This window comes from Scyliorhinus torazame, chromosome 6 (genome assembly GCF_047496885.1).
Source record: "Scyliorhinus torazame isolate Kashiwa2021f chromosome 6, sScyTor2.1, whole genome shotgun sequence".
Classification (NCBI taxonomy): domain Eukaryota; kingdom Metazoa; phylum Chordata; class Chondrichthyes; order Carcharhiniformes; family Scyliorhinidae; genus Scyliorhinus; species Scyliorhinus torazame.
Genome location: NC_092712.1, coordinates 126620083 through 126644036, shown reverse-complemented (window position 1 = coordinate 126644036; position 23954 = coordinate 126620083). Strand labels below are relative to the sequence as shown.

The window sequence follows — 23954 nt, the reverse complement described above, 5'->3', positions numbered from 1 at the left end:
CTGCTGTACCACGTTTTAATATGGTGATCTTATTGAAATAAAGAGTTGTGAGTGGCTTGACAGGGTAGATGTTGAGATGATGTTTCCCCTCATGGGGACGTCTAGAACTCGGGGCAACAGTTTAAAACAGGGGTCTCCAATGTAAAGATGGAGGTTCAAATTTCTTCTTTCACAGGTCTTTGGAATTCTCTGCTGCAGGCAGCAGTGGAAGCTAGGACATTGAATATATTCAAAGCTTAGACAGATTATTGATCTAAAGGGAATTGACAGTATGGGGACTTGTAGGATATCGACTCAACCTGCTCAACCATTCCTCATTAGCAAGACCTTCATCACCAGAATCAGCCTCATGAACCTTCTCTAACCTGCTGCTAATACAAGCATCACTATTGAACTGTATAACCTTTAGCATTTTCATCCAACACACGACAAAATTTTCACTGGCTCAGCAAAGTTTTGCTTGGGTGATGCCTTCAGTCAATTGCAGGCAAATTAACTTTTTGTTGTGATATTGACCTTCTTAGCCACCATGATTGATTGTTCAAGCTGAGAGAAATTGTCCTTTACATCCCAGCCATCTTCATTACATTGCAATTTTCAATTTGCTCGCTTGCTCACAAGGTGGCAGCATTATGCAAGCATGCATAAATCATAAAATTTAAGCAAAGGCAGAGTAGAACAGGTAGGTACAAAATATATGAATTGTCATTTTATTTGTTTATATTGGAGAGTTCTGCCAGGGCCACTCAGCTCCTGACCTCATTACAGCCGTAGTCCAAAATAGACCCAAGAGCTGAAATCCAGCGGTGATGAGAGTGTGCCTGCCCTTGATATCCAGGCAGCATTTGATGAGTATGGCATCGAGGAGCCATAGCAAAACCGGAATCAATGGTAATCATGGGGAAAACTCTACTGGTTGGAGTCATGCCTACCACAAAGGATGATGATTATGGTCATTGGAGGCCAATCATCTCAGTCCCAGGATATTGCTTCAGGAGTTCCTCAGGGTAGTGTTCTAGCTCCACCTTCAGCTGCTTCATTAATGACAGTCCCACTCTCATAAGGATAGAGATTGGAATGCTCCATGATCATTGCAGTGTTCAGTAACATTCACAACCCTCAGGTACTGAAGCAGTCCTTGTCCATATACAGCAAGACTTGGACAACATTCAGGCTTCGGGGTTGATAATTGGCTAGTAACATTTGCACCACAAGTGCCAGACAATGGCCATTCCCAACGAGGGAGCATCTAGTCATCTTTCCTTAACATTAAACAGCATTACCATGCTGAACCTCCCCTAACATTCTCATCCTGGGGACTTAACTTGGTCAGCACACGAACACTGTAGCAACAAGAGCAGATTAGAGGCTAGGAATTCTTAACTTACCTACCGACTCCCCAAAGTCTGCCTCCAAGGCACAAGTTTGGAGTGGGATGGAAGTGTCACTTGCCTGGATGATGAAACTCCAACAACATAAGAAACTCAAAACAATCCAGGACAAAGCATCCTACTTCATCGGCAACCCATTTCTTTATTTTTTTTATAAATGTTTTTTATTGGGTTTTTGAACAAAGTATATTTACCCTTTTGTACATAGAATAAAATATATATAAAAGAGCACACAAAAACAAAAAAAAAAACTGGTAGGGTATTATGCACTAGTTCAGCAACTCTGTACAATTGGCAATATTATTTTTACCACATAAGTAGGCATCTGTTTGTCTGTGTGTGTGGGGTGGGGGGGGGGGGGGGGAACTGGGGAGGTACATATACATTTGGGTGCCGGAGAAATAATTAGAGGGCAGTATGCAAATGGATCTGGTGGTGGTGTTGTTCGCTGCCGTTGTCGTCTCCCGTTCACCTCCGCTTCAGAGTTTGTCCCGTCTTCTGTCCGGATTCTCCTTGCTCTCTGTTCCTGTAGATGCCAAGTTTGTTATCGTTTCCCGTGCCCTCCTTCCGGCTATCATTCCCCTGCCTCCCCCCCACCTCTATTGTTCCCCGTCTCCTCCCTCTTCCCCTCCCTCCCCCCCTTCCCCATCTCCTGTGGTTCGCCTTTCTTTTCTCTTGGGTTTAGCTGTCTCCCCCCCCCTCCCCGGTCTATCCCTGCCTCTCATGCCTTGGCTACTTTCCCCTGATTCTTGGCTACCTGACTATTCTTATGCTCGTTCGTTGGCCACAAATAGGTCACGGAACAATTGGGTGAATGGCTCCCACGTTCTGTGGAAGCCGTCTTCTGATGGATGGCGAATTTGATTTTCTCCATTTGGAGAGATTCTGAGAGGTCGGACAGCGAGTCTGCAGCTTTGGGTGTTGCTGCTGACCGCCAGCCGAACAGGATTCTACGCCGGGCAATCAGGGAGGCAAAGGCAAGGGCGTCCGCCCTCCTCCCCAGGAATAGATCTGGCTGGTCTGATACCCCAAAGGCCGCCACTTTTGGGCATGGCTCCAGCCTCATCCCCACCACTTTGGACATTGTCTCGAAGAAGGCTGTCCAGTACCCAGCAAGTCTGGGGCAAGACCAGAACATGTCAGCGTGGTTGGTCGGGACACCTTGGCACCGTTCACATCTATCCTCCATCTTCGGGAAAAACCTACTTATACGAGTTCTTGTTAAGTGGGCTATGTACCACTTTTAGTTGCATCAGGCTAAGCCTTGCGCACGTGTTGACCCTATGCAGTGCTTTGCTCCAGAATCCCCACCCTATTTCAATCCTCAGGTCTTCCTCCCATTTCTTTCTTGTTGCGTCGGGTATGGTGTCGGCCCTTTCTACCAGTCGGTCATACATGTTGCTACAATTCCCTTTATCTAGGATGCTTGCGTCCAGTAATGTCTGTCGTGGCGATTGTGGGTACGTCCTTGTCTCCTTTCGTAGGAAGTTTGGCAACCCATTTATCACCTTAAACGTTCACTCCCTCCACCATCAGCACACAGTGGCAGCAGTGTGTACCATCTACAAGATATGCTGTAACAACTCACCATGGCTCCTTCGACAGCACCTTCCAAATCCATAACCTACATCCCCTAGGACAAGGGCAGCAGATGTATAGGAACATTGCGACCTGCAAGTTTCCCTGCGCGCCACACATTCTCAACCATTCCTTCACTCTGCTGGGGCAAACTCCTGGAATCTCCTCCCTAACAGCACTGCGGGTGTACCTACAACAATATGAACTGCAGTGGTTTATGAAGGCAGCTCACCACCACCTTCTGAAGGGCAATTTGGAATGAGCAACAAATGCTGACCTTGCCAGGGATGTGCGCATCCCATAAAAGAGTAATACATAATCAACTGCTGTGTGCCATAGCTTTTAAAAAAAACATTCAGTGGATATTAATGGTCTGTTTTTGAGTCTTTTGCCAGTTATGTTCTGGTCTCTGCTGTTCTCATACTGTTTATATATTTAGCCCCCTCCCACAATGCTCATTAGCGTGTTAACGATTCTGTCAAACTACATTTGACTCTCTCAGTTGGACACAAAATATCCCACGGCACTCTCCTGGCACCCTGACCAAGATTTATCCATCAACCAGCACCGTCAACAACAGATTATTTGGTCACTTACCTCTGCTCTTTGTTCATCCTTGCTGTATGTCAGAACATGCCATATAAATTCAAGTCCTTTCTTTTAAGTGTACTTACAATATTTCAAGGGAACCAAGTGGCTCAAAGTGCTTCCAAAACAAAAAATAAAAGAACATTAGTCTCTGAAGACTTGGCAGAGGTTACCAAAGGGTTGGAGAGATTGATTTTACAGAGCTTATGGAGGTTGGACTGAGATATTACAAAATGGGGAAAGAAATTACAAGACGAAGCGAGCAGGAGGTCTTTGGAAAAGAATGTCAGTGTGCAGAGGCATGATGGTGGAAAGTTCTAGGAGCATTGCTGGAGCTGAGAAAGGGCTGCTGTTGAATAGACCAGGATCAAACTGCCTGTGTTGATGGTTAAGAACGTGGGGCCATAGGATGTTGGAGACTTAATTTGAATAAGTCAATGCAATTATTTGCAAATAGGAGAGCTGGTGGCACAGTATATCACTCGACTAATCATCTAGAAATCCAGGGTAATGCTCTGGGAACCTGGGTTCAAATTCCACCAGGGCAGATGGTGAAATCTGAATTTGATAAAAGAAATCTGGAATTAAAAATCATTGTTGATGGTCATAAAAACCCATCTAGGTCACTAATATCCTTTAAGGAAGGAAATCTGCCATCCTTACCTGGTCTGGACTGCATGCAGTCCCACAGAAATGCCCTCTGAACAAGGACAATTAGGGTAATATAGACAATAAATGTAGGCAGAGTCAGCAATGCCCACATCCCATGAACAAATTTTATAAACATCAATATTTTGGAATAAATGCGCTGAAAGCTAATGGAAGCGAGGTCTGTGGCACTATCGGAGAAAGAAAGCATTCTTATACGCAGCAGATTTCTGGATGAATTAGATTTTAGGTATTGATGAGAGAGAGGTTACAATATATAAGCTGCACAACGAAGGTGGAAACAAGCGGAGTTTTAAATTTCACGTGCATTCTAATGTCAAAAAAGATGCTGGAGCTCTACATTCAAGGTTAAATCTTAGAAATTAGCTAAAAATACATTGGAACTGGAGTTAAATGAATGGGGAATTGAACAGAATGATCAGGATAAACAATGCTGAGCTAAAGAACCTCCTATGTCATCCGTGGCAATTGCAGACAGACGGCTGGGCTGTGAAACTACAGATAGAGTCAAATGTGGTGCTGGAGGGTAAAGCTGGGTGTTGCCATCTTATGTATCAAAGCACAGAGGATTTAAATCTAGCTAATTTCTAACTACTATCATAAAATCACATGATATAACACTTAGTTACATACAACTCACATTTGTGTTTTATTATCCATAAAATATACAATAATCTCAGCAATGTATTTAAAGAATGCAGGTCGGTAACCAAGCAGTCACAATTTCTATATACATGCTATAATCTTAACCTCTTCAAAAGAAAATAAAACAAATCAGAAGTACATTAAAACAGCACAGATTTTGTCCCATTTCACACTTCAACATTTTGAGAAATCAGTTTGCACTTTAAAGGATTCCAGTTATTAAAATGTCATGGTTTGATGGAACTGTTCTTTTTAGGGCTTTTACCCAAGACTGCTGAGAAGTCACACCAACTAAAATAAAGTGGCAAAATAGGTAAAAGTTATACAGTAGTTGACATTATACAACTAAGTAAAGAAACTGCTGAATGAAATGCAACAATAAACTTTTAAGAATGTAGTGATTTAAAAGGATTAAACTGAATCAAATTCAGCCATTTATTGTGCTCTCCAGGCCTGCTGTTTGGAATCAAATGAACTAAATACAATACATTTCAGGAGCACTATTTTAACAAAACTAATTTGTACCAAGTAGTGTTTTAAAAGAAAAACAATCGATATCTATCCATTTGGGCAGGTAACAGGAAAGCCTTTTCTGGCATTACAGAACCAAATGCAGTGCTAACATGCTTCAGTTGTGAAAAACAGAATTAAAATACTGCCTGATACAACTGAAAATGTATGCCCGTCATGACATTCCAGATGATTTCTTCCCCAATCCCTGTCAAAGCTGTTCAAATCGATTGTGGAAGCAATTAAGCAACAGGTTGCAATATTTGGCTATGCCAAATGGGGTGCTGAAAAGAAAAGGTCTCACCTACTAAAAACTTCATACATCTCCCTCCTTGAATGTACATCCACAAGAATGAAACAGACAACAATGAAGGCACTGAAGAAATCGGAAACCAAGCATACAATTGTACAAATGTGACTTAAATAACTGTAAAACAGTTAACCATCTAAAAGGTGAATGTCAATTAAAAACGAAAATCCACTACGTTGCAAAGTCCAGGCAATCTTACTTTCCGAGACTTGTGCCATCGTTGGTTTCCACATCTAAAAATCTATTTAAAAATACCAGATATATAATAAAATACACTGGTAAAACTAAGGGTTGAAAAAACTGCAAAAAGAATGAGTAGTTCTCCACAATAACTTGGTAGATTTTAATTATCCATCACCCTGACTTCACCATGTCCATTGGTCTTGTGCCAAACTAAGGGGCATCTGTGTTGGTTCAAAAATAGGTTCCAGTTTTCTCTTCTCTTTCCCCCCCCACCGTACCACAATGCCGTTACTATATCCATGCAAAACTAGTAAGACCTAGAGTTGATCAACAGATGTACATCAAAATCTGAACGATTTTACTTTAATACTGTTAAAGCAAAGTTTAAAAGTTGCAGCTTGAGAGATCGTTAATTACAGCTCTCTAAATATTTGTTGTTTCACTTTTACATAAGATCTTTTTTTTAAAAATCAATTTGTTTGGTCCCTTTGGCAAATCATCATGCAAGTGAATGATGTGATATACACCAATCTTTTTACACCATTTTCTTCATTAGATTCAGTAATGCCTAAGAGTTAGGAAGTTTTGATCAGCTATCCCCATTAATTCTAGGTAGTGCTATCCCATCCAGCATTGTACGGTCTTCTCATTCAAACCATTAACCAGTGTATGTGGTTAAAATGGATCCTGGCACTGGAAATAAAGAGCATTAAAATAACGTAACATTGGCATCCATTGACTTTGTCTGTAGTTTCTTGTTCCATAGACCTGCATTCTTGTGTCTTCTTTTTTGATAAATTCAACTTTAAACCTATAATGTATTTGCTCCGCTTGGCTGAGTGAGTTCAGAAGGCGCTCATTTTTTTAAAAAAAACATCCACCTGTGGGCAAGCTCCAAAGGCTTTCATCATGAAAGTTCAAGTCAGTGTATTCAGTAGGTCTCTGAATCCGAATCATTTAGTTCATCATCTTCAGTATAAGGGTAAACATCTTCCCTGCCTATACTGTTCAAACTGCAGAAAGAGCTATGATCACTTCTCATTATCGGTAGAGAGTCAAAGGACACAGTCTTTGAAGGATTACTGTAGTGATTAATGGCATTAAAACTGAGAGTGGGTAAAGTGCTGCTGGATGAAACAGGCATCATGGTGGCCAGAATAAGGGCTAAACAGTCTGCCACATCTTTATTTGGAGCACAAGCCAATGCAGGCGTGTAACCTAAAACAGCAAGTTTTAAAAATCACATTAATCATAGTTTACTCCACACCTTTACCAACAGTAGTAACAATACAATTACTGGTGAGTTATGTACAATCATTTTAATTAAAAAAGTTAGTATGTGCAAAGTACACGTGAAATTTTATTGTATTTCATACAGCAACAAGATAGAACTGTGATGAAACTATTAAAAACAAGACTGCAACATTGACCATTGTAACAATTTGCAGTTGACAGGAAGGGAAAAAGGAGATAAATAAACTTAGTACGTAGATGAGAGGTACAGCATCAGTGCTGAGTGGCTGTACCAGTGAGGCAGACTGTTGAAATCATCAGGTAAGATAGACCAGGCACCTTGCTTCACAAATCCTGGAAGATTTGTTGGTTGAAGCCTTGTTTTCGCATATAGAGGAAATAACTTGTTTCAAGAGCAAAATCTTTCCTCTTAGAGTTATACCTGAATATCATTGTAGGTATATTGCTGGCACTGTCAATCTAATACCAGTTTAAGATGCCTTAAAGTAATAGGCACAGCTATAGGTTCAGTGTCATCCTGAATAAATTCCTGGATAAGTGCGAGGGGGACGAACAGCCAGACAAGATCGATAATTTATCTTGGTGGTAGCACTCTCGCCCGAGTCAGAAGGTTGTAGTTTTAAGTCCCATCCCAGAGGCCTGACAACACACAACCTAGGCTGACACTTCAGTGTAGAACTGAAGGAACAGGAGGAATGCAATGATAAAGCGTTGGCCAGTTTTGAAGAATGGCTCGAAACTGAGGAAAGCGTCAGAGGCCATTAACATTAACAGGCAACAAAAAATGTTCACACAACTGTAATAAAATTCACAGAAGCAATGTGGAATAAATGAGACTTAATGGTTACAAGCACTTAGCAGTTAATAACGAAAAAGTAAACAACTGTTTAAATAATTTTAAATGCTGATCTTTGCAAAAAAAAATAAATAATGGTAACTAAGTACACAATTACTAATACCCTATAAATTTCTGCAACTCCAGTCATTGACATGAAGTAGTTAGTTTCCAAAGCTCATCACACATGTACTTTCATTTTATTTCATAAATTAGATGAATTGAAAGTAAACACAAACTTACCATTCTCATCTACAGCAAGTACACTAGCTCCTTTGCTCAGAAGCTCTTGCACAACTACAGTTAGCCCATTGCGTGCAGCAACATGCAGTGGTCTGTGGGAACAGAAAACTACAAGTTGTATCGTGAGCCATTACAACAACCATTTATATTTAAATAGCACCTTTAATGTAGAAAAATGCCCCAAAACACTTCAGAGAGATAGACTGGGATGAAACAAATTGCCTTTGAATCCTCTTACCCTAACTCTATGTGAAAAATGAAATGAAATGAAAATCGCTTGTCACAAGTAGGCTTCAGTGAAGTTACTGTGAAAAGCCCCGAGTCGCCACATTCCGGTGCCTATTCGGGGAGGCTGTTATGGGAATTGAACCGTGCTGCTGGCCTGCCTTGGTCTGCTTTCAAAGCCAGCGATTTAGCCCTGTGCTAAACAGCCCCTAAACGTTCTCTGAACCAAGGGAAATAAGGCCCACCTATCAACTCTATCTACACCCCACAATTTGGTCTCTGCTCGACGTCCTTTGTTCCACTGAAAAACAATTCTAGCCTATCCAATCTTCCATCACAGAGAATTCTCCAGTTCAGGACACATCTGTGACCTAACTAGTTCCAACATAACCTTCCTGCTCTTACATACTATACCTTAGCTAATAATGGTAAGTAGCCCATATGCACCTTCATCTAGTTGCTCAGTCACCTTCAGAGATCTGTATATATGCACTCCAAGGTCCATCTGTCCTATATATTTTGCAGTATCCTGCCATTTATTGAGTATTCCTTTGCCGTGTTAGCTTTCTTCTCACATTTCTCTGCCCACCTCACTAGTCCATTAATATCTTCCTGCAGTTGACAGCTTTCTTCATCATCAACCACACTGGTAACTTTTGCATAATCTGCAAACTTCTTAATCATATCCCCATGCTCAAGCCTAAGTCATTGATAAATACCTCAAAAAGCAAAGGACTCAGTGTTGAGACCTGCAGGACCCACTGAAAACAGCATTCCAGTTACAAAAACATCCATCAACAATTAACCTTTGCTTCTTGTTAGTTCATTGTTTTGGCTCCAATTACCACTCTGCCTTGAACCCCATTGGCTTTCACGTTTCTGACCAGTCTACCACATTGAGACCTTATCAGAAGCTTGGCTAAAGTTCATGTTGACTACATAAAACACATTACATGTTCAACGACCCTTCTTGTTGCTTCCTCAAAACATTTAGACGTGCCTTGCCCTTAGCAGGAAGGAAAGGAAAATAATACAATGCTGGAAGTCTAAAATGAAAACTAAAGGATGCTGGAATTATCCAGCAAGTCATTGACCTGAAATGTTGGGTTGGATTTAATTGGCCTGATGGAGGTCTCGCCCAATGGTTGGAGAATCAGCGGGAGAACCCGGCAGTTCCATGAGGGAGACCCAACAGTATTCAGACACTTCGGTAGCCACCCTCGGGTCTTCCTTGAGATTCAGGACTTCAGTATTGGACGCTTCATCTGCCAAGGACTGTCGGCCAGAATGCCTGGTAATGAGGGAACAAGGTTCTCTCTTTCCCCCTGCATTCTGCCAACCAGATCAATTTCTATTAATGGATAAACACAACTTACAAGGTATTGCAAAATGTGATGATTAAAACTGAGCTTCCTTGAAGATTTCCATTCTGTTAGCAGCCTTTCCATCCATCTTTGCTATTTATTTGTCTAGCAAATACAAAAGCAAAATACTGCAGATATGGAAAGCTGAAATAAAAACAGAAAATGCTGGAAACACTCAGCAGATCAGGTACATTCTGAACCAAAACCTATTAGCCAAGTTGAGTGAATTACACCAATAACTTGTATTTATACAGCAGCTTTAACAATGAAATATCTCAAGGTGCTTCTCAGGGGCATCACAAAACAAAATATGACCACATTAGGAGATATTCGGTTAGATGACCAAAAGCTTGGTCAAAGAGGTAAGTTTTGATGATTTGGAGTTGGGGACCAAGTGTAATGTGTCAAAGTTCGCAGATGACACGAATATGAGTGGTAGAGTGAAGTATTTAGAGGACACTGAAAGTCTGCAGAGGGATATAGTTTAAGCGAGTGGGCAAGGGTCTGGCAGATGGAGTACAATATTGGTAATGTGAGTGTGGTAGTATGCATTAGGGGTCATGTGGGACTGTGAAGCCGTGATGTCATTGGCTGACAGATCCCGGGTCCTGGTTGGCTGTTGACCTCTAGCTCCGCCCTGATGGCGGAGTATAAGAACCAGGAGTTCTCTCCCGCAGGCCAGTCTGTTACTGAACTGCAGGGAACAAGTCACGCTTAATAAAGCTCATCGACTTCATCTCTATTCGTCTCTCGTGAGTCTTTGTGCGCTACAATTTATTAAGCGTGCTTAAAGGACTATGGAGCTCAGGATCATCCCGGAATGCCTGAGGATCAGCCCCAACGCAGTGAACTCAGCAGCAGTTTTCAAACACTGGCAGACTTGTTTCGAGGCCTACCTCAGAACGGCCCCCGGCCGGGTCACAGAAGACCAGAAACTACAGGTCCTGCACTCGAGGGTAAGCCCGGAAATTTTCCCTCTCATCGAAGACGCAGAGGATTTCCAGACAGCGTTCGCAGCACTAAAGAGCATCTATATTCGCCCAGTGAACCAGATCTACGCACGCTACCAACTCGCAATGAGACGGCAAAGTCCCGGAGAATCGCTGGACGAATTCTACGCCGCGCTGCTAATTTTGGGACGGGCCTACAGCTGCCCGCCAGTAAACGCGATTGAACACATGGACATGTTGATGCGCGATGCTTTTGTCGCAGGTATGAACTCTCCCCAAATCCGCCAAAGACTTTTGGAAAAAGAGTCCCTGGGACTCTGAGGCACGGGCCCTTGCAGCTTCCCTGGATGTAGCCGCGCGAAACGCCCGCGCGTACGGCCCCGACCGCGTGGCAGCCCCTTGGGCTCCGTGGACCCCCGTCGCGACAAACCCCCCCCCCCCCCCCCCGCCCCAGGCTTGCGCGGTTCAGACTCCAAGTCGTCTTGGGGGAGCCCGCTGCTATTTCTGCGGCCAGGCGAAACACCCCTGGCAGCGCAGCCCGGCCCGCGCAGCGATTTGCAAGAGCTGCGGGAAAAAGGGCCATTTCGCGGCTGTGTGCCGGTCCCGGGAGGTCGCCGCTGTCCCAGGAGAAGAAGCATTCCTGCGCGTTTCTAACGCTCCCCAACCCCCCCCAGTGCCCCATGTACGACCCGCAAGCGCAGCAATTTTGGGTCCCGGCCACCGCTGTCCCCGGAGAACAAGGAGTCCTGCGCATTTCAAACGCTCCCCTACCCCCCCAGCGCCCCATGTGCGACCCGCAGGCGCCGCCATTTTGGGTCCCGGCTACCACGAGGGGAGGAGGGGCGCCGATTCTTGGGACCCCCCAGCCCTGTGCGGCGCATGGGGGTGGCCATTTTGTCCACCCCCGCCGCCATCTTGTACACCTGGAGTACAGTGCACAGATTTGGTCTCCTTACTTGAGAAAGGATGTACTGGTACTGGAGGGTTCAGAGGAGATTCACAAGGTTGATTCCGGAGTTGAGAGGATTGGCATATGAGGAGAGACTGGAACTAAACTCATTGGAATTTAGAAGAATGAGGGGGTATATTATAGAAACATATAAAATTATGAAGGGAATAAGATCAGCCAAGATCTTATTGAATGGAGGAGCAGGCTCGAGGGGCCAGATGGCTTATTCCTGCTCCTAGTTCTTATGTTCTTAAGCTCTTAAGAGGGAAGCAGGGAGGTTGTTTCCACTGGCAGGTGAAACTAGAACTAGATGGCGTAGCGACAAAATAAGGGGGAGCAGATTTAGTACTGAGTTGAGGAGGAACTTCTTTACCCAAAGGTTTGTATATCTGGAAAATACCCTGCCCAGTGAAGCAGTTGAGGCTATCTCGTTGAATGTTTTGAAGTCAAAGATAGATAGATTTTTGAACAGTAAAGGAATTAAAGGTTATGATGAGCAGGCGGGTAAGTGGATCTGAACTCACAAAATGATCAGCCATGATCTTATTGAATCCAGAAAGCCTTCTCTTGCTGCTAGTTTTTATGTTCTTTAAGGAGCGTCTTAAACAAGGAGAATGTTTTCAGAGGAGAGGCACTTTAGGAAGGAAATTCCAGATCTTGGGGCCCAGACAATTGAAGACAGCCCATCAGTTATGATTGGGAAAGCACAAGAGGCCAGAATTAGAGGATCGCAGATATCTCAGAGGTTGGTGAGGATGGAGGAGATTGCAGGGATATGGAGGGACATGGCTTTGCAACGATCCAAAAACATTGATGACCCTGGCTGATTTCCCCCCTCTCTCTAACTCAAGGTCACTGGACAGTGATCAGCAGTAGGAACACTGGCTGAATCCTCCCTTTCTCTCCAACCCGGGGGTCACTGGATAGTGATCAGGAGCAGGAACCCAAGCTGATCTCCTCCCTCTCTCTCACCCAGGGATCACTGGATAGTGATCAGGAGCAGGGACTCTCCTTTACTTTGTTTCCATCTTGTTATTGGGATAGACACCCCATTTAGCACAGGGCTAAATCGCTGGCTTTGAAAGCAGACCAAGGCAAGCCAGCAGCACGGTTCGATTCCCGTAACAGCCTGCCTGAACAGGTGCCGGAATGTGGCGACTAGGGGCTTTTCACAGTAACTTCATTTGAAGCTTCCCGTAACAGGCGCCGGAATGTGGCGACTAGGGGCTTTTCACAGTAACTTCATTTTCGGGGCAGCACGGTAGCATTGTGGATAGCACAATTGCTTCACAGCTCCAGGGTCCCAGGTTCGATTCCGGCTTGGGTCACTGTCTGTGCGGAGTCTGCACATCCTCCCCGTGTGTGCGTGGGTTTCCTCCGGGTGCTCCGGTTTCCTCCCACAGTCCAAAGATGTGCAGGTTAGGTGGATTGGCCATGATAAATTGCCCTCAGTGTCCAAAATTGCCCTTAGTGTTGGGTGGGGTTACTGGGTTATGGGGATGGGGTGAAGGTGTTGATCTTGGGTGGGGTGCTCTTTCCAGGAGCCGGTGCAGACTTGATGGGCCGAATGGCCTCCTGTAAATTCTATGATATGCATGGCCTCACTGGACAAGTGCCCAGATTGGCAAAATGTCCAATTGGCAAAAAATCATCTAACATCCCAGTCCTCCTCCACAGTGAAACACACAGCAGCCGAGACTGATCCTTCAACCAGGCATTAGATAGGACTATGGGTCCCAGATATAACCATATTCTACTAATTCGAGAGCTACCTGTAACTCAGCTGGGATATTATCTGCACCCAAATCTAATTTTTAGTCCTGTATCTGTACTTTGAAATACTGGTCACGAATGGTTGTACTCTGCAAATCACAGCAACTCATGTGCAGTTACAGACAATGCATACACAGTGTACATTAGTGGAAGTTTGGTTTTTCTATCTTCTAAACGCCAATATTATTTCATATGCAGTACAGTACAGGTACTGTGGATGGGTGAAGATTTGAGGCCGCAATGGGAGATCCTGTGTACAAGATCGTTTGTGAAAAAAGTAATTGCGAATGGGGGGATGTCACTGAATTGAATTGAAAGAGGTTTCTGCTCATGCAAGGCAATTGGGGCTGGGCAATAAATGCTGGTTCCCCAGCAAAGCCCACAACCCTTGAATGAATTAAAGAAAATCACAACAGCGGAGGACTGCGAGAGGTGGTGGCATCTGGGAGTTTGTGAAAAGCACAGTCATCCCAGAAAACCACATCTGCAGTACATATTTGCATCTGGAGGAACTTCACCTCAAGAGTTGTCAAACTGCAGTAAAGATGTAGACATTGTGGGGCATCAGGGAGGTGCAAGAGTTACCTGGATACTTTGATTCAGAAGGCAGACATGCCCCCAGGTCAGGAATTGGGACAGATCTTTTTTGTGATCGGGAACAAATGGGTGCGGCTTGCAGTCAGGGAAGATAGAATCCAGCAAGAGAAAATTTAACCAACACCCCCTGACATTCAATGGCATCACCATCACAGAATCCCCCACACTCAACATCCATTGACCAGAAATTGAACTGAATGAGCCATGTAAATACTGTGGCTACAAGAGCAGGTCACAGGCTAGGAGTCCTGCAGCGTGCAACTCACTTCCTGACTTCTCAAAGCCTGTAACCACCACCCACAAGGCACAAGTCAGAACTGTGCTGGAATACTCTCCACTTGCTTGGATAAACGCAGCTCCAACAGCACTCAAAAAGTTCAACACAATCAAGCCTGCTTGATTGGCACCCCCCCCCCCCCTTCCACAAACATTCACTCCCTCCAGCACTGGTGAATATTACCAACAGTCTGTACCATCTACAACATGAGCTGCAGGAATTCCCCAAAGTTCTTTGGGCAGCACCTTCCAAACCCACAACCTCTACCATCTCGAAAGACAAGGGCAGCAGGCACATCGGAACATCACCACTTGGAAGTTCCCGTTCCACTCACCATCCTGACTTGGAAATCTATCCGGGTTCCTTCACTGTCGCTGAGTCAAAATCCTGAAACGTCCCCCCTTAAAGCATTGTGGGTTTACATTCAAACAGGGACTTCAGTGCTTCAAGATGGCAGCTCATCACCACCTTCTCAAGGGCAATTAGAGATGGGCAATAAATGCTGGCCTAGCCAGCGGTGCCCACATCCCGTAAATTAATTTTTTAAAAAGGTATGGAGATGGCAGGTGCATTGCCAGGCGAGCCATGGTTTTCGCCATTACCCAAAAGGTAAATGGTTCTTATTACCTGTGCGGATCAAGACAAAGTCTGCAGGGTGGATGCACATATTATCCATGGCACTAGAAGCCATTCAAGTGGGGGAATGAGAAGCACACTCTGGTAATGGTAGGTGACAGTATAGTCATGGGGATCAATACCATACACTTTGATCACAAAAGGTGGTGTTCTGAAGGTCATATTGCCTGTCTAGTGACTGTCCATCAGGGTCTTTGCTGACAAGTCCTGGAACTTGATGCATATCAATGTAAGCTCTTAAAGGAAGTGTCTCGTGAGATAGTTGAAGCACTGGTTTCAGTTTTCCAAAATTCTCAAGATTCGGGGAGGGTCCCATTAAATTGGAATATAGCAAATTTGACTCCTTTATTCAAAAAGTGAGAGAGACAGGAAGAAGTAAACTACAGGCCAGTTCGCTTAACATCTGTCATAGAGAATATGTTAGAAGCTATTATTAAAAATGTTATGGCAGGGCACTGAGATAAATTCAAGGTAATCAAGCAGAGTTAACATGGTTTTGTGAAAGCGAAATCATGTTTAACCAATTTTTTTGGAGTTCTTTGAAGTAATAAGGTGTACTGTGGATAAAGGGAAACTAGTGAATGTATTGCATTTAGATTTTCAGAAGGCATTTGACAAGATACCATATTAAAAGTTATTGTGGAAAAGAAAAGGTCATCGTGTAGGGTTTAACATATTTGCATGGGTAGAAGATTGGCTAGCTAACAGGAAAGAGAGAGCAGGTATAAATGGGTCTTTCTCTGATTGGAAATTTGTGACAATGGAGCCCCACGGGGGTCAGTGCTGGGGGCTCAACATTTTACCATTCATATAAATGACTTGGATGAAGGAGTCAAAGATAGGGTTGCTAAATTTGAAGATGACACAAAGATAGGTAGCAAAGTAAGTTTTGAAGAGGGCACAAGGAGGCTTTAATGGGTTATTGGCTAAGTGAGTGGGCAAAGATCTGGCAAATGGGGTAGAATGTGGGAAAATGTGAAATTGTGCACTTTAGCAGGAAGAATAAAAGAGAAACATATTGTCTAAATGGTGAGAGATTGCAGAGCTGAGATGCAGAGGGATTTAGGAATACTAGTGCATGAATCGCAAAAGGTTAGTAAAAATGTACAGCAAGTAATTATGAAAGCTAATTAGAATGTGTCATTTATTGTGAGGAGAATGGAATGCAAAAATAAAGATGTTATGCTTCAGTCATACAGGGCATTTGGTGTAACCACATCTGGAGTATTGTGTACAATACTGGTCTCTTTATTTAAAGGAAGGATGTAAATGCATTGGAAGTTCAGAGATGATTTACTAGATTAATAGCTGGATTGGGAGGGTTATTTTATGAGGAAAGATTGGACAGGCTAAGCTTGTATCCGCTGGAATTTAGAAGAGTAAGAGGCGACTTGGCAGGGTTGATGTGAAGAGGATGTTTCCTCTTGTGGGCGAATCTAGAACTCGGAGGAACTGTTCAAAAATAATGGGTTACCCTTTAAGACAAACATGAGGACGACCTTTTTTTCCTCAGGGGTTCATGAGTGTTAGGAACGCTCTTTCTCAAGGGCTCAGTGGAAGCAGAGTCTTTGAATGTTAAGGCAGAGCTAGATAGATTCATGAATAGAAAAAGGGGTGAAAGGTTATCGGGAGTAGGTGGGAATGTGGAGTGGAAGTTTACAACCAGATCAGCCATGATTTTCTTGAAACATGGAGCAGGCTCAATGGGCCAAGCGGCCTACTCCTGCTCTTAGTTTGTATGTTCCAGGGTTAAGGATATCTCCTAGTGTCTGCAGAAGGGCTGAGAGCAATGTTCCAACTGTTGTGACCCCTGATCGGGTCAATAACACGGAGAAGAATAGATAAGTGGTCCTATTAGAAGAGTACCAAGAACAAGGAGCTAAATAAGGATTAACAACTCTGGATTACCACCTGACCCCTGGGCAAACCAGCACAGGGATAAGAAGATTAAGGAAGTAAACATGTGGCCAGTGGCAAGTGGGAAGAGGGGTTCCATTTCATAGGGCACTGGCATCAGTACTGAAACAGGAAGGAACTACTTCATTGGGGGCAAGCTCTACTTGAAGTGGACTGGGACTAGGGTCCTTTTGAAAAGATAAATAAGGCAGTCAAAATGAATTGAAACTAGTAAATGGATAAGGCTCAATTGAAAAAGGCATTATTCAGTACAGTTTCAAATCAAACAAAAGGGACAAGTGCAGGGTAACAGTCAGAAAATGTGTTTTAGGTAAAAGAGAAAACAAAAGTAATTAAACTAGGTGAAAAAAATGAGTGTAAATCATTGCAGCAGAAGGATAGATTCAGGTGGATGGCGTAAATGTTCATTTATACAGATTATAATGGCCAATTGAAATAACTGCAGTTACAAATTTAACTTATTGTACGACATTGGAGTCATCATTAAAATATGGATGCAAGGTGGTCACAACTGAACTAAATAAACAGGTTAAAAGGGTATGTCTTGTGTTTTAATGTCTACAGGAAAGATTGTGCAGAGGATGGAGTTGCCTTAGCAACTAACCATTTTTAAAAAATTATTTAATGGGATATGGCCGTCGCTGGCTGGACCAGCAATCACTTCAATCGTATGAGAGGATATATTAAGACGTAACCAGGTAATTAAGAAATAGGAATAGATTTAAGACCATTGTGGGATTTGTGTATACGATTCCAGGCAACAGCCGTGAAGTGATAAAAATGTAAAGATTAGATGCTCATGCAGCAAACAGGACCATTGTGAACTCCTTGTAAACTGATAGCAGTGATACTGGCGATAAAAATATGGAAATGGCAGACGTGTTTAATAATTAATTTGTCAGTATTTAGTAGAGGTCAGAATGCTGGACATTCCAAGAAACAAATATTGAATCAGGGACAGGGACGTGCTAAAAATAAATAAAATAAGATCAAAGAAGAAAATAATGACATTGAAGTATGACAATTTCCTAGGACCAGATGATTCCCATTCCAGGATTTAAAATAAATTGGTGAGAACAGTACAGATGTTCCAACCATAATCTTCAAAAGTTCTGAAGATTCAGACATTGTTGCATTAGAATGGAAAATTGTGCACACGCTCCGCTATTAAGATGATAGAAGGAAATCAGGGAGTTGTAGACCAATTAGCCAAACATCCATTTTCTGGAAATTGCTAGAACCTATAATGGAGGGAAGAATGCTGCACACCTGAAAAACTTACAGCTGATCAGACAGCCAGCAAGGAGTTGTAAAGAGCAGGGTGATGAATCTGACTGAATCTTTTGAAAATGCCTGCAGTAATGGCCAGGTGAATATCTATGCATGTTATTTTTATGACCTGGAAAGAAACGGATAAAGTGCCTAACTAAAGTTGTTGCGCATAGAATCAAGTGCAATTATTAGATCTAGTTAGGAAATGGCCAAGTAGCAAGGGACAGAATTGGCATAGTGGGCAGGCATTCGCAGACATTCTATTTTCTGTCACTGTACCAATTTAATCAAAAAGGTGAGCGGATTGCTGGGTTTTCTGCACAAGGGGGTAGATGTCATGCTTCAGCAATGCAAAGTCCAGACAACACTGAGTTCCACAAGCAGTTCTGGACATCATATCCGAGAAAAGGATTGCAACATAGATTTACTGGAATGATACCTGGATTGTAAAGGTTGTTATGAGGAAAGATGATGCAAACAGGGGCGGTGTGTGTGTCTAATAATGTAAATATCAGAGCCAGACAAGAGTTTCTGCCAATGAGACACAGGAAACGAGACACACACACATGGAATTCGAACCGCAATGGATTTTAGATGATTTGTTAAATCTAAGATTAATACTTTTACCAGTTGTATGGCAAAGGTGAGTGCATGGACTTTGATCTGCCATGACCTCACTGAACAGTAGCATACGTTTGAGGGGCTAAATGGCCTGCTCTTGCTACTATTTTCCTGTCCGAGGAGAGAGAGCTAGTTTTCCAGGTTGATGACCTTCCATCAAAAATAAAAAAAGTTAAGACTTACTGCACATTTTAAGCAAATAGAAGCAGGGCAGGAAAGGGGTAGCGCATGGATGGAACATAATAAAAAGGAAGGTCTGTGAGAGGATGGAATTGAGAAGAGATCAAATAACTGAAGGGAATGACGATAGGACAAGAAACAAAAGATGGGTCCAGAGGACAGATCAATGGGGATGGCAGAATCATCACCAAGAGCTGCTGTCCAAACAAATGGGAACAGAGGCTAAGATCTGAAAATAAACCATTTGTATGCCTACCAGTTCTGTACATAGCTGTTGTAGTGAATACATTTGGGCAAAATTCTAAAAGCAGCTGTACACTGAACTCCTACCACTGCCTGTACACCAGAATTATGTTTTTTCAAATAATTGTTAATACATTTTGAATATTCATTAGATGACATCAGAAAACTTTAAATATACAGACAGAATTCACAGGTTCACCAATGTCCTTTAAGAAATTAAATCGACTTCCGGTTGCGGCGATGACCAGCTAAGCCGCACGTTTCGGCACCTCCCATTTCAACGGACTTTTGGGCTCTTATCGGGAGCCCCAATGTAAATTTTTTGCGGCCAAACCCAGTGTGAGGTGACAAAGGAAGGAGTCCCCCCCGGGTGTGGATGGAAAGGAGCGACAGTAGCGGCCAGATTGCGGAGGATCCTTTGGAGCAGCGGCAGAGAAGAGAAGGGAGAAGCACGATGGCGGCCGAGGGAGCCCAGATGGTATGGGGCCTGGAACAGCAGGAGTTCCTCCGACGATGTGTGGAGGAGCTCAAGAAAGAGGTGCTGGCGCCGATGTTACTGGCAATCGAGGGACTAAAGGAAACACTAAAGGTCCAGGCGATGGAACTCTGTGGAGTGAAGGCAAAGGCAGCCGAGAACGAAAACGAGATACAGGGCCTGGTGGTAAAAACGGAGACGCACGAGGCACTACACAAGAGGTGCATAGAAAGGCTGGAAGCCCTGGAGAACAGCTCGAGGAGGAAGAACCAACGGATTTTAGGTCTCCCCGAAGGAACAGAGGGAGCTGATGCTGGGGCGTATGGGAGTACGATGCTCCATACTCTAATGGGAGCCGAGGCCCCAACGGGCCCCCTGGAAGTGGAGGGAGCGTACCGGGTCCTCGTGAGAAGACCAAAGGCAGGGGAAACACCAAGAGCAATAGTGGTGAAGTTCCATCGCTACAGGGACAGGGAGATGGTCCTGAGCAGGGCTAAGAAGACACGGAGTAGCAAGTGAGAGAATGCGGTGATACGCGTGTATCAAGACTGGAGTGCGGAGGTGGCGAGAAGGAGGGCGAGTTTCAACCGGGCCAAGGCGGTGCTCCATAGGAAGAAAGTCAAATTTGGGATGCTGCAGCCGGCGAGATTGTGGGTCACACATCAGGGCAAACACCATTACTTCGAGACAGCGGAGGAGGCATGGACATTCATTCAGGAAGAGAAATTGGACTAGACTTGAGAAATTGATGCCCGGAGAAGGGTAGCGAGGTGGTGGCACAGAAATGTAAAGTGGGGAGAGGGGAGGGCTACTGTATAATAATGTTGGACGGGGAATTTTTCTCCCCCGATGTGGGGGACATGAAGAAATCTGGGCGCCGGTGGAAAAAGGGGACAGGGAAGGGGAATGAGGGAACTGCGCCATTAGGGGCGGGGCCGAGAGGAAGGCGCGGGTATTTTGGAATATGGCGCTATGGAAACTATGGCGGGAAAAAGGGCGCAGGAAGGAAGGGAGCCTCACACTCAGGGAGGTCAAAGGATGAACGGGGGAAGCCGAGGTCAGCCAGAGTTGGCTGACTTCCGGAAGCAATATGGGGGGAGTAATCAAGCTAGAGGGGGATCTGGGGGGGGGTTAACTGGGTTGCTGCTGCTGAGAGTAAGGGGGAGCTGATACAAGACGAGGTGGTCGGGACGGAGGGCACCGTCTGGGGGACAGACGGGTGCGTGAGACCTGGGTGAGGAGGAGGAGATGGGTTAAAAAAGGGGATGGCTAGTCGACGAGGGGGGGGGGGGGGGTAAATTGCCCCCCAACCCGGCTGATCACGTGGAATGTGAGAGGTTTAAATGGGCCGATTAAGAGGGCAAGGGTGTTTGCGCACTTAAAGAGACTGAAGGCGGACATAGTTATGCTCCAGGAGACGCACCTGAAGTTGGCGGATCAGGTTAGACTAAGGAAAGGATGGGTGGGACAGATATTCCACTCAGGGTTGGACGCGAAAAACAGAGGGGTGGCAATACTGGTGGGGAAACGTGTATCTTTCGAGGCTAAGGCCATAGTGGTGGATAGTGGGGGCAGGTATGTGATGGTGAGTGGCAGATTGCAGGGTGAGGCGGTTGTGCTGGTGAACTTATATGCCCCGAACTGGGATGACGCGGGATTCATGAAGCGAATGCTGGGACGTATCCCGGACCTGGAGGTGGGAAACTTGTTAATGGGGGGGGGGGGGGGGGGGGGCCCCATTCTGGCGATTAGACATGGGACTACTGGCGGACGAGGGGATGTATCGAAAGATACCTGGAGGTCAATGACGATGGGGAGGTCCAGGTGGGAGTAGTATGGGAAGCGCTGAAGGCGGTGGTTAGAGGAGAGCTGATTTCCATCAGAGCCCACAAGGGGAAATAAGAGGGTAAAGAAAGAGAGAGATTAGGAGGGGAAATTTTGAGGGTGGATAGGAAGTATGCGGAGGCCCCAGACGAAGGGCTATACAGGGAAAGACGAAGATTACAGACGGAGTTTGACCTGCTGACTACGGGAAAGGCAGAGACACAGTGGAGGAAGGCACAGGGGATACAATATGAATATGGGGAAAAGGCGAGCCGGCTGCTGGCCCAACAACTTCGGAAGAGGGGGGCGGCGAGGGAGATTGGAGGAGTTAGGGACGAAACGGGAAAGATGGAGCAGAGAGCAGGGAAAGTGAACAAGGTGTTCAAGACATTCTATGAGAGGCTGTATAAGTCCCAACCCCCGGAGGGGAAAGAGGGAATGATACACTTTTTGGACCAGCTAGAGCTCCCGAGGGTGGAGGGGCAGGAGGTGGCAGGTCTGGGGGCGCAGATTGAGGTGGATGAGGTGATCAAAGGAATTGGGAATATGCAAGCAGGGAAGGCCCCGGGACCAGATGGGTTCCCGGTGGAATTTTATAGGAAGTATATGGACCTGTTGGCCCCACTTTTGGCGAGAACCTTTAATGAGGCTAAGGAAAGGGGAATATTACCCCCGACAATGTCGGAGGCGACGATATCGCTAATTCTGAAACGAGACAAAGACCCGCTGCAGTGCGGGTCATACAGGCCCATCTCCCTCCTAAACGTTGACGCCAAACTGCTGGCCAAAGTGATGGCGATAAGGATAGAGGATTGTGTCCCAGGGGTGATACATGACGACCAGACAGGGTTTGTTAAGGGGAGACAATTGAATGCCAATGTACGAAGGTTGCTGGGGGTGATGATGATGCCCCCACCGGAGGGGGAGGCAGAGATAGTGGTGGCGATGGATGCAGAGAAGGCATTCGATAGGGTGGAGTGGGACTATTTGTGGGAGATGTTGAAGAGATTTGGGTTCGGGGAGGGGTTCATTAGATGGGTTAGACTCTTGTACGCGGCCCCGGTGGCAAGCGTCATTACAAACAGGCAAGGATCGGGATACTTCCGATTACATAGGGGTACAAGACAAGGGTGCCCCCTGTCCCCGTTAGCAATTGAACCATTGGCCTTAGCGCTGAGGGACTCTAAGAAGTAGAGGGGGGTGATTAGAGGGGGAGAGGAACATCGAGTGTCACTATATGCAGACGATTTGCTGCTATATGTGGCGGACCCGGTAGAGGGGATGCCAGAGGTAATGCAGATACTCAGGGAGTTTGGAGAGTTCTCGGGATACAAATTAAATATGGGAAAGAGCGAACTTTTTGTGATGCACCCTGGGGAACAGGACAGGGGGATGGATGCTCTGCCGCTGAGGAGGGTAGCAAGGAATTTTCGATACCTGGGGATTCAGGTGGCCAGGAACTGGGGAACCCTACATAAACTTAACCTGACGCGATTGGTAGAGCAGACGGAGGAGGGCTTTAAGAGGTGGGATATGGTGCCCCTGTCATTGGCGGGCAGAGTACAGGTGGTTAAAATGGTGGTCCTCCCGAGGTTCCTTTTCGTGTTTCAGTGCCTCCCCATACTGATTACAAAGGCCTTCTTCAAAAAAATAGACAGGAGCATTATGAACTTTCTGTGGGCGGGAAAGACCCCGAGGGTAAAGAGGGGGGTCCTGCAGCGCAGTAGGGACAGAGGGGGATTGGCACTGCCGAGTTTGAGTGACTACTATTGGGCCGCCAATGTGTCGATGGTCTGTAAGTGGATGAGGGAAGAAGAAGGTGCGGCGTGGAAAAGGTTGGAGATGGCGTCCTGTAAGGGAACGAGCCTAAAAGCGCTGGCGACGCTACCATTCTCTCCGAAAAGGTACACCACAAACCCAGTGGTGGTGGCGACCTTGAAGATCTGGGGGCAGTGGAGACGACATAGGGGAGTGATGAGTGCCTCGGTGTGGTCCCCGATAAGGAATAACCACAGGTTCGTCCCGGGGAGGATAGATGGGGGATTTCAATGTTGGCAGCGAGCAGGAATTAGGGAGCTGAAGGACCTGTTTGTGGATGGTACGTTTGCGAGTTTAGGAGCATTGGAAAAAATATATAAGCTGCCACCAGGGAATGCTTTCCGATACATGCAAGTGAGGGCATTTACGAGGCGACAGGTGAGGGAATTTCCGTGGCTCCCGACGCAAGGGGTCCAGGATAGAGTGATTTCAGGGGCATGGGTTGGAGAAGGTAAAGTGTCCGAAATATAGAGGGAGATGAGAGACGAGGGGGAGGCGATAGTAGAGGAGCTGAAGGGAAAATGGGAAGAGGAGCTGGGGGAAGAGATTGAGGAGGGGCTGTGGGCAGACGCCCTAAGTAGGGTAAATTCCTCGTCCTCGTGTGCCAGGCTTAGCCTGATTCAATTT

General features: G+C 45.2%; 1 protein-coding gene across 4 annotated transcripts in view; it reads right to left on the bottom strand.

The window, feature by feature from the left end:
- Nucleotides 1–4851: 4851 nt before the first annotated feature.
- ankrd28b (ankyrin repeat domain 28b) overlaps nucleotides 4852–23954 on the bottom strand; it is a 291957-nt gene continuing 272854 nt past the window's right edge. For all 4 annotated transcript variants that reach the window (XM_072508769.1, XM_072508768.1, XM_072508767.1 and 1 more), the window contains 2 exons: nucleotides 8207–8298; nucleotides 4852–7092 (listed from right to left, as the gene is read on the bottom strand). In XM_072508769.1, the coding sequence (XP_072364870.1) occupies nucleotides 6806–7092; nucleotides 8207–8298 (379 nt within the window). In that variant the 3' untranslated portion in view covers nucleotides 4852–6805. The remainder of the gene's footprint in view (nucleotides 7093–8206; nucleotides 8299–23954) is intronic.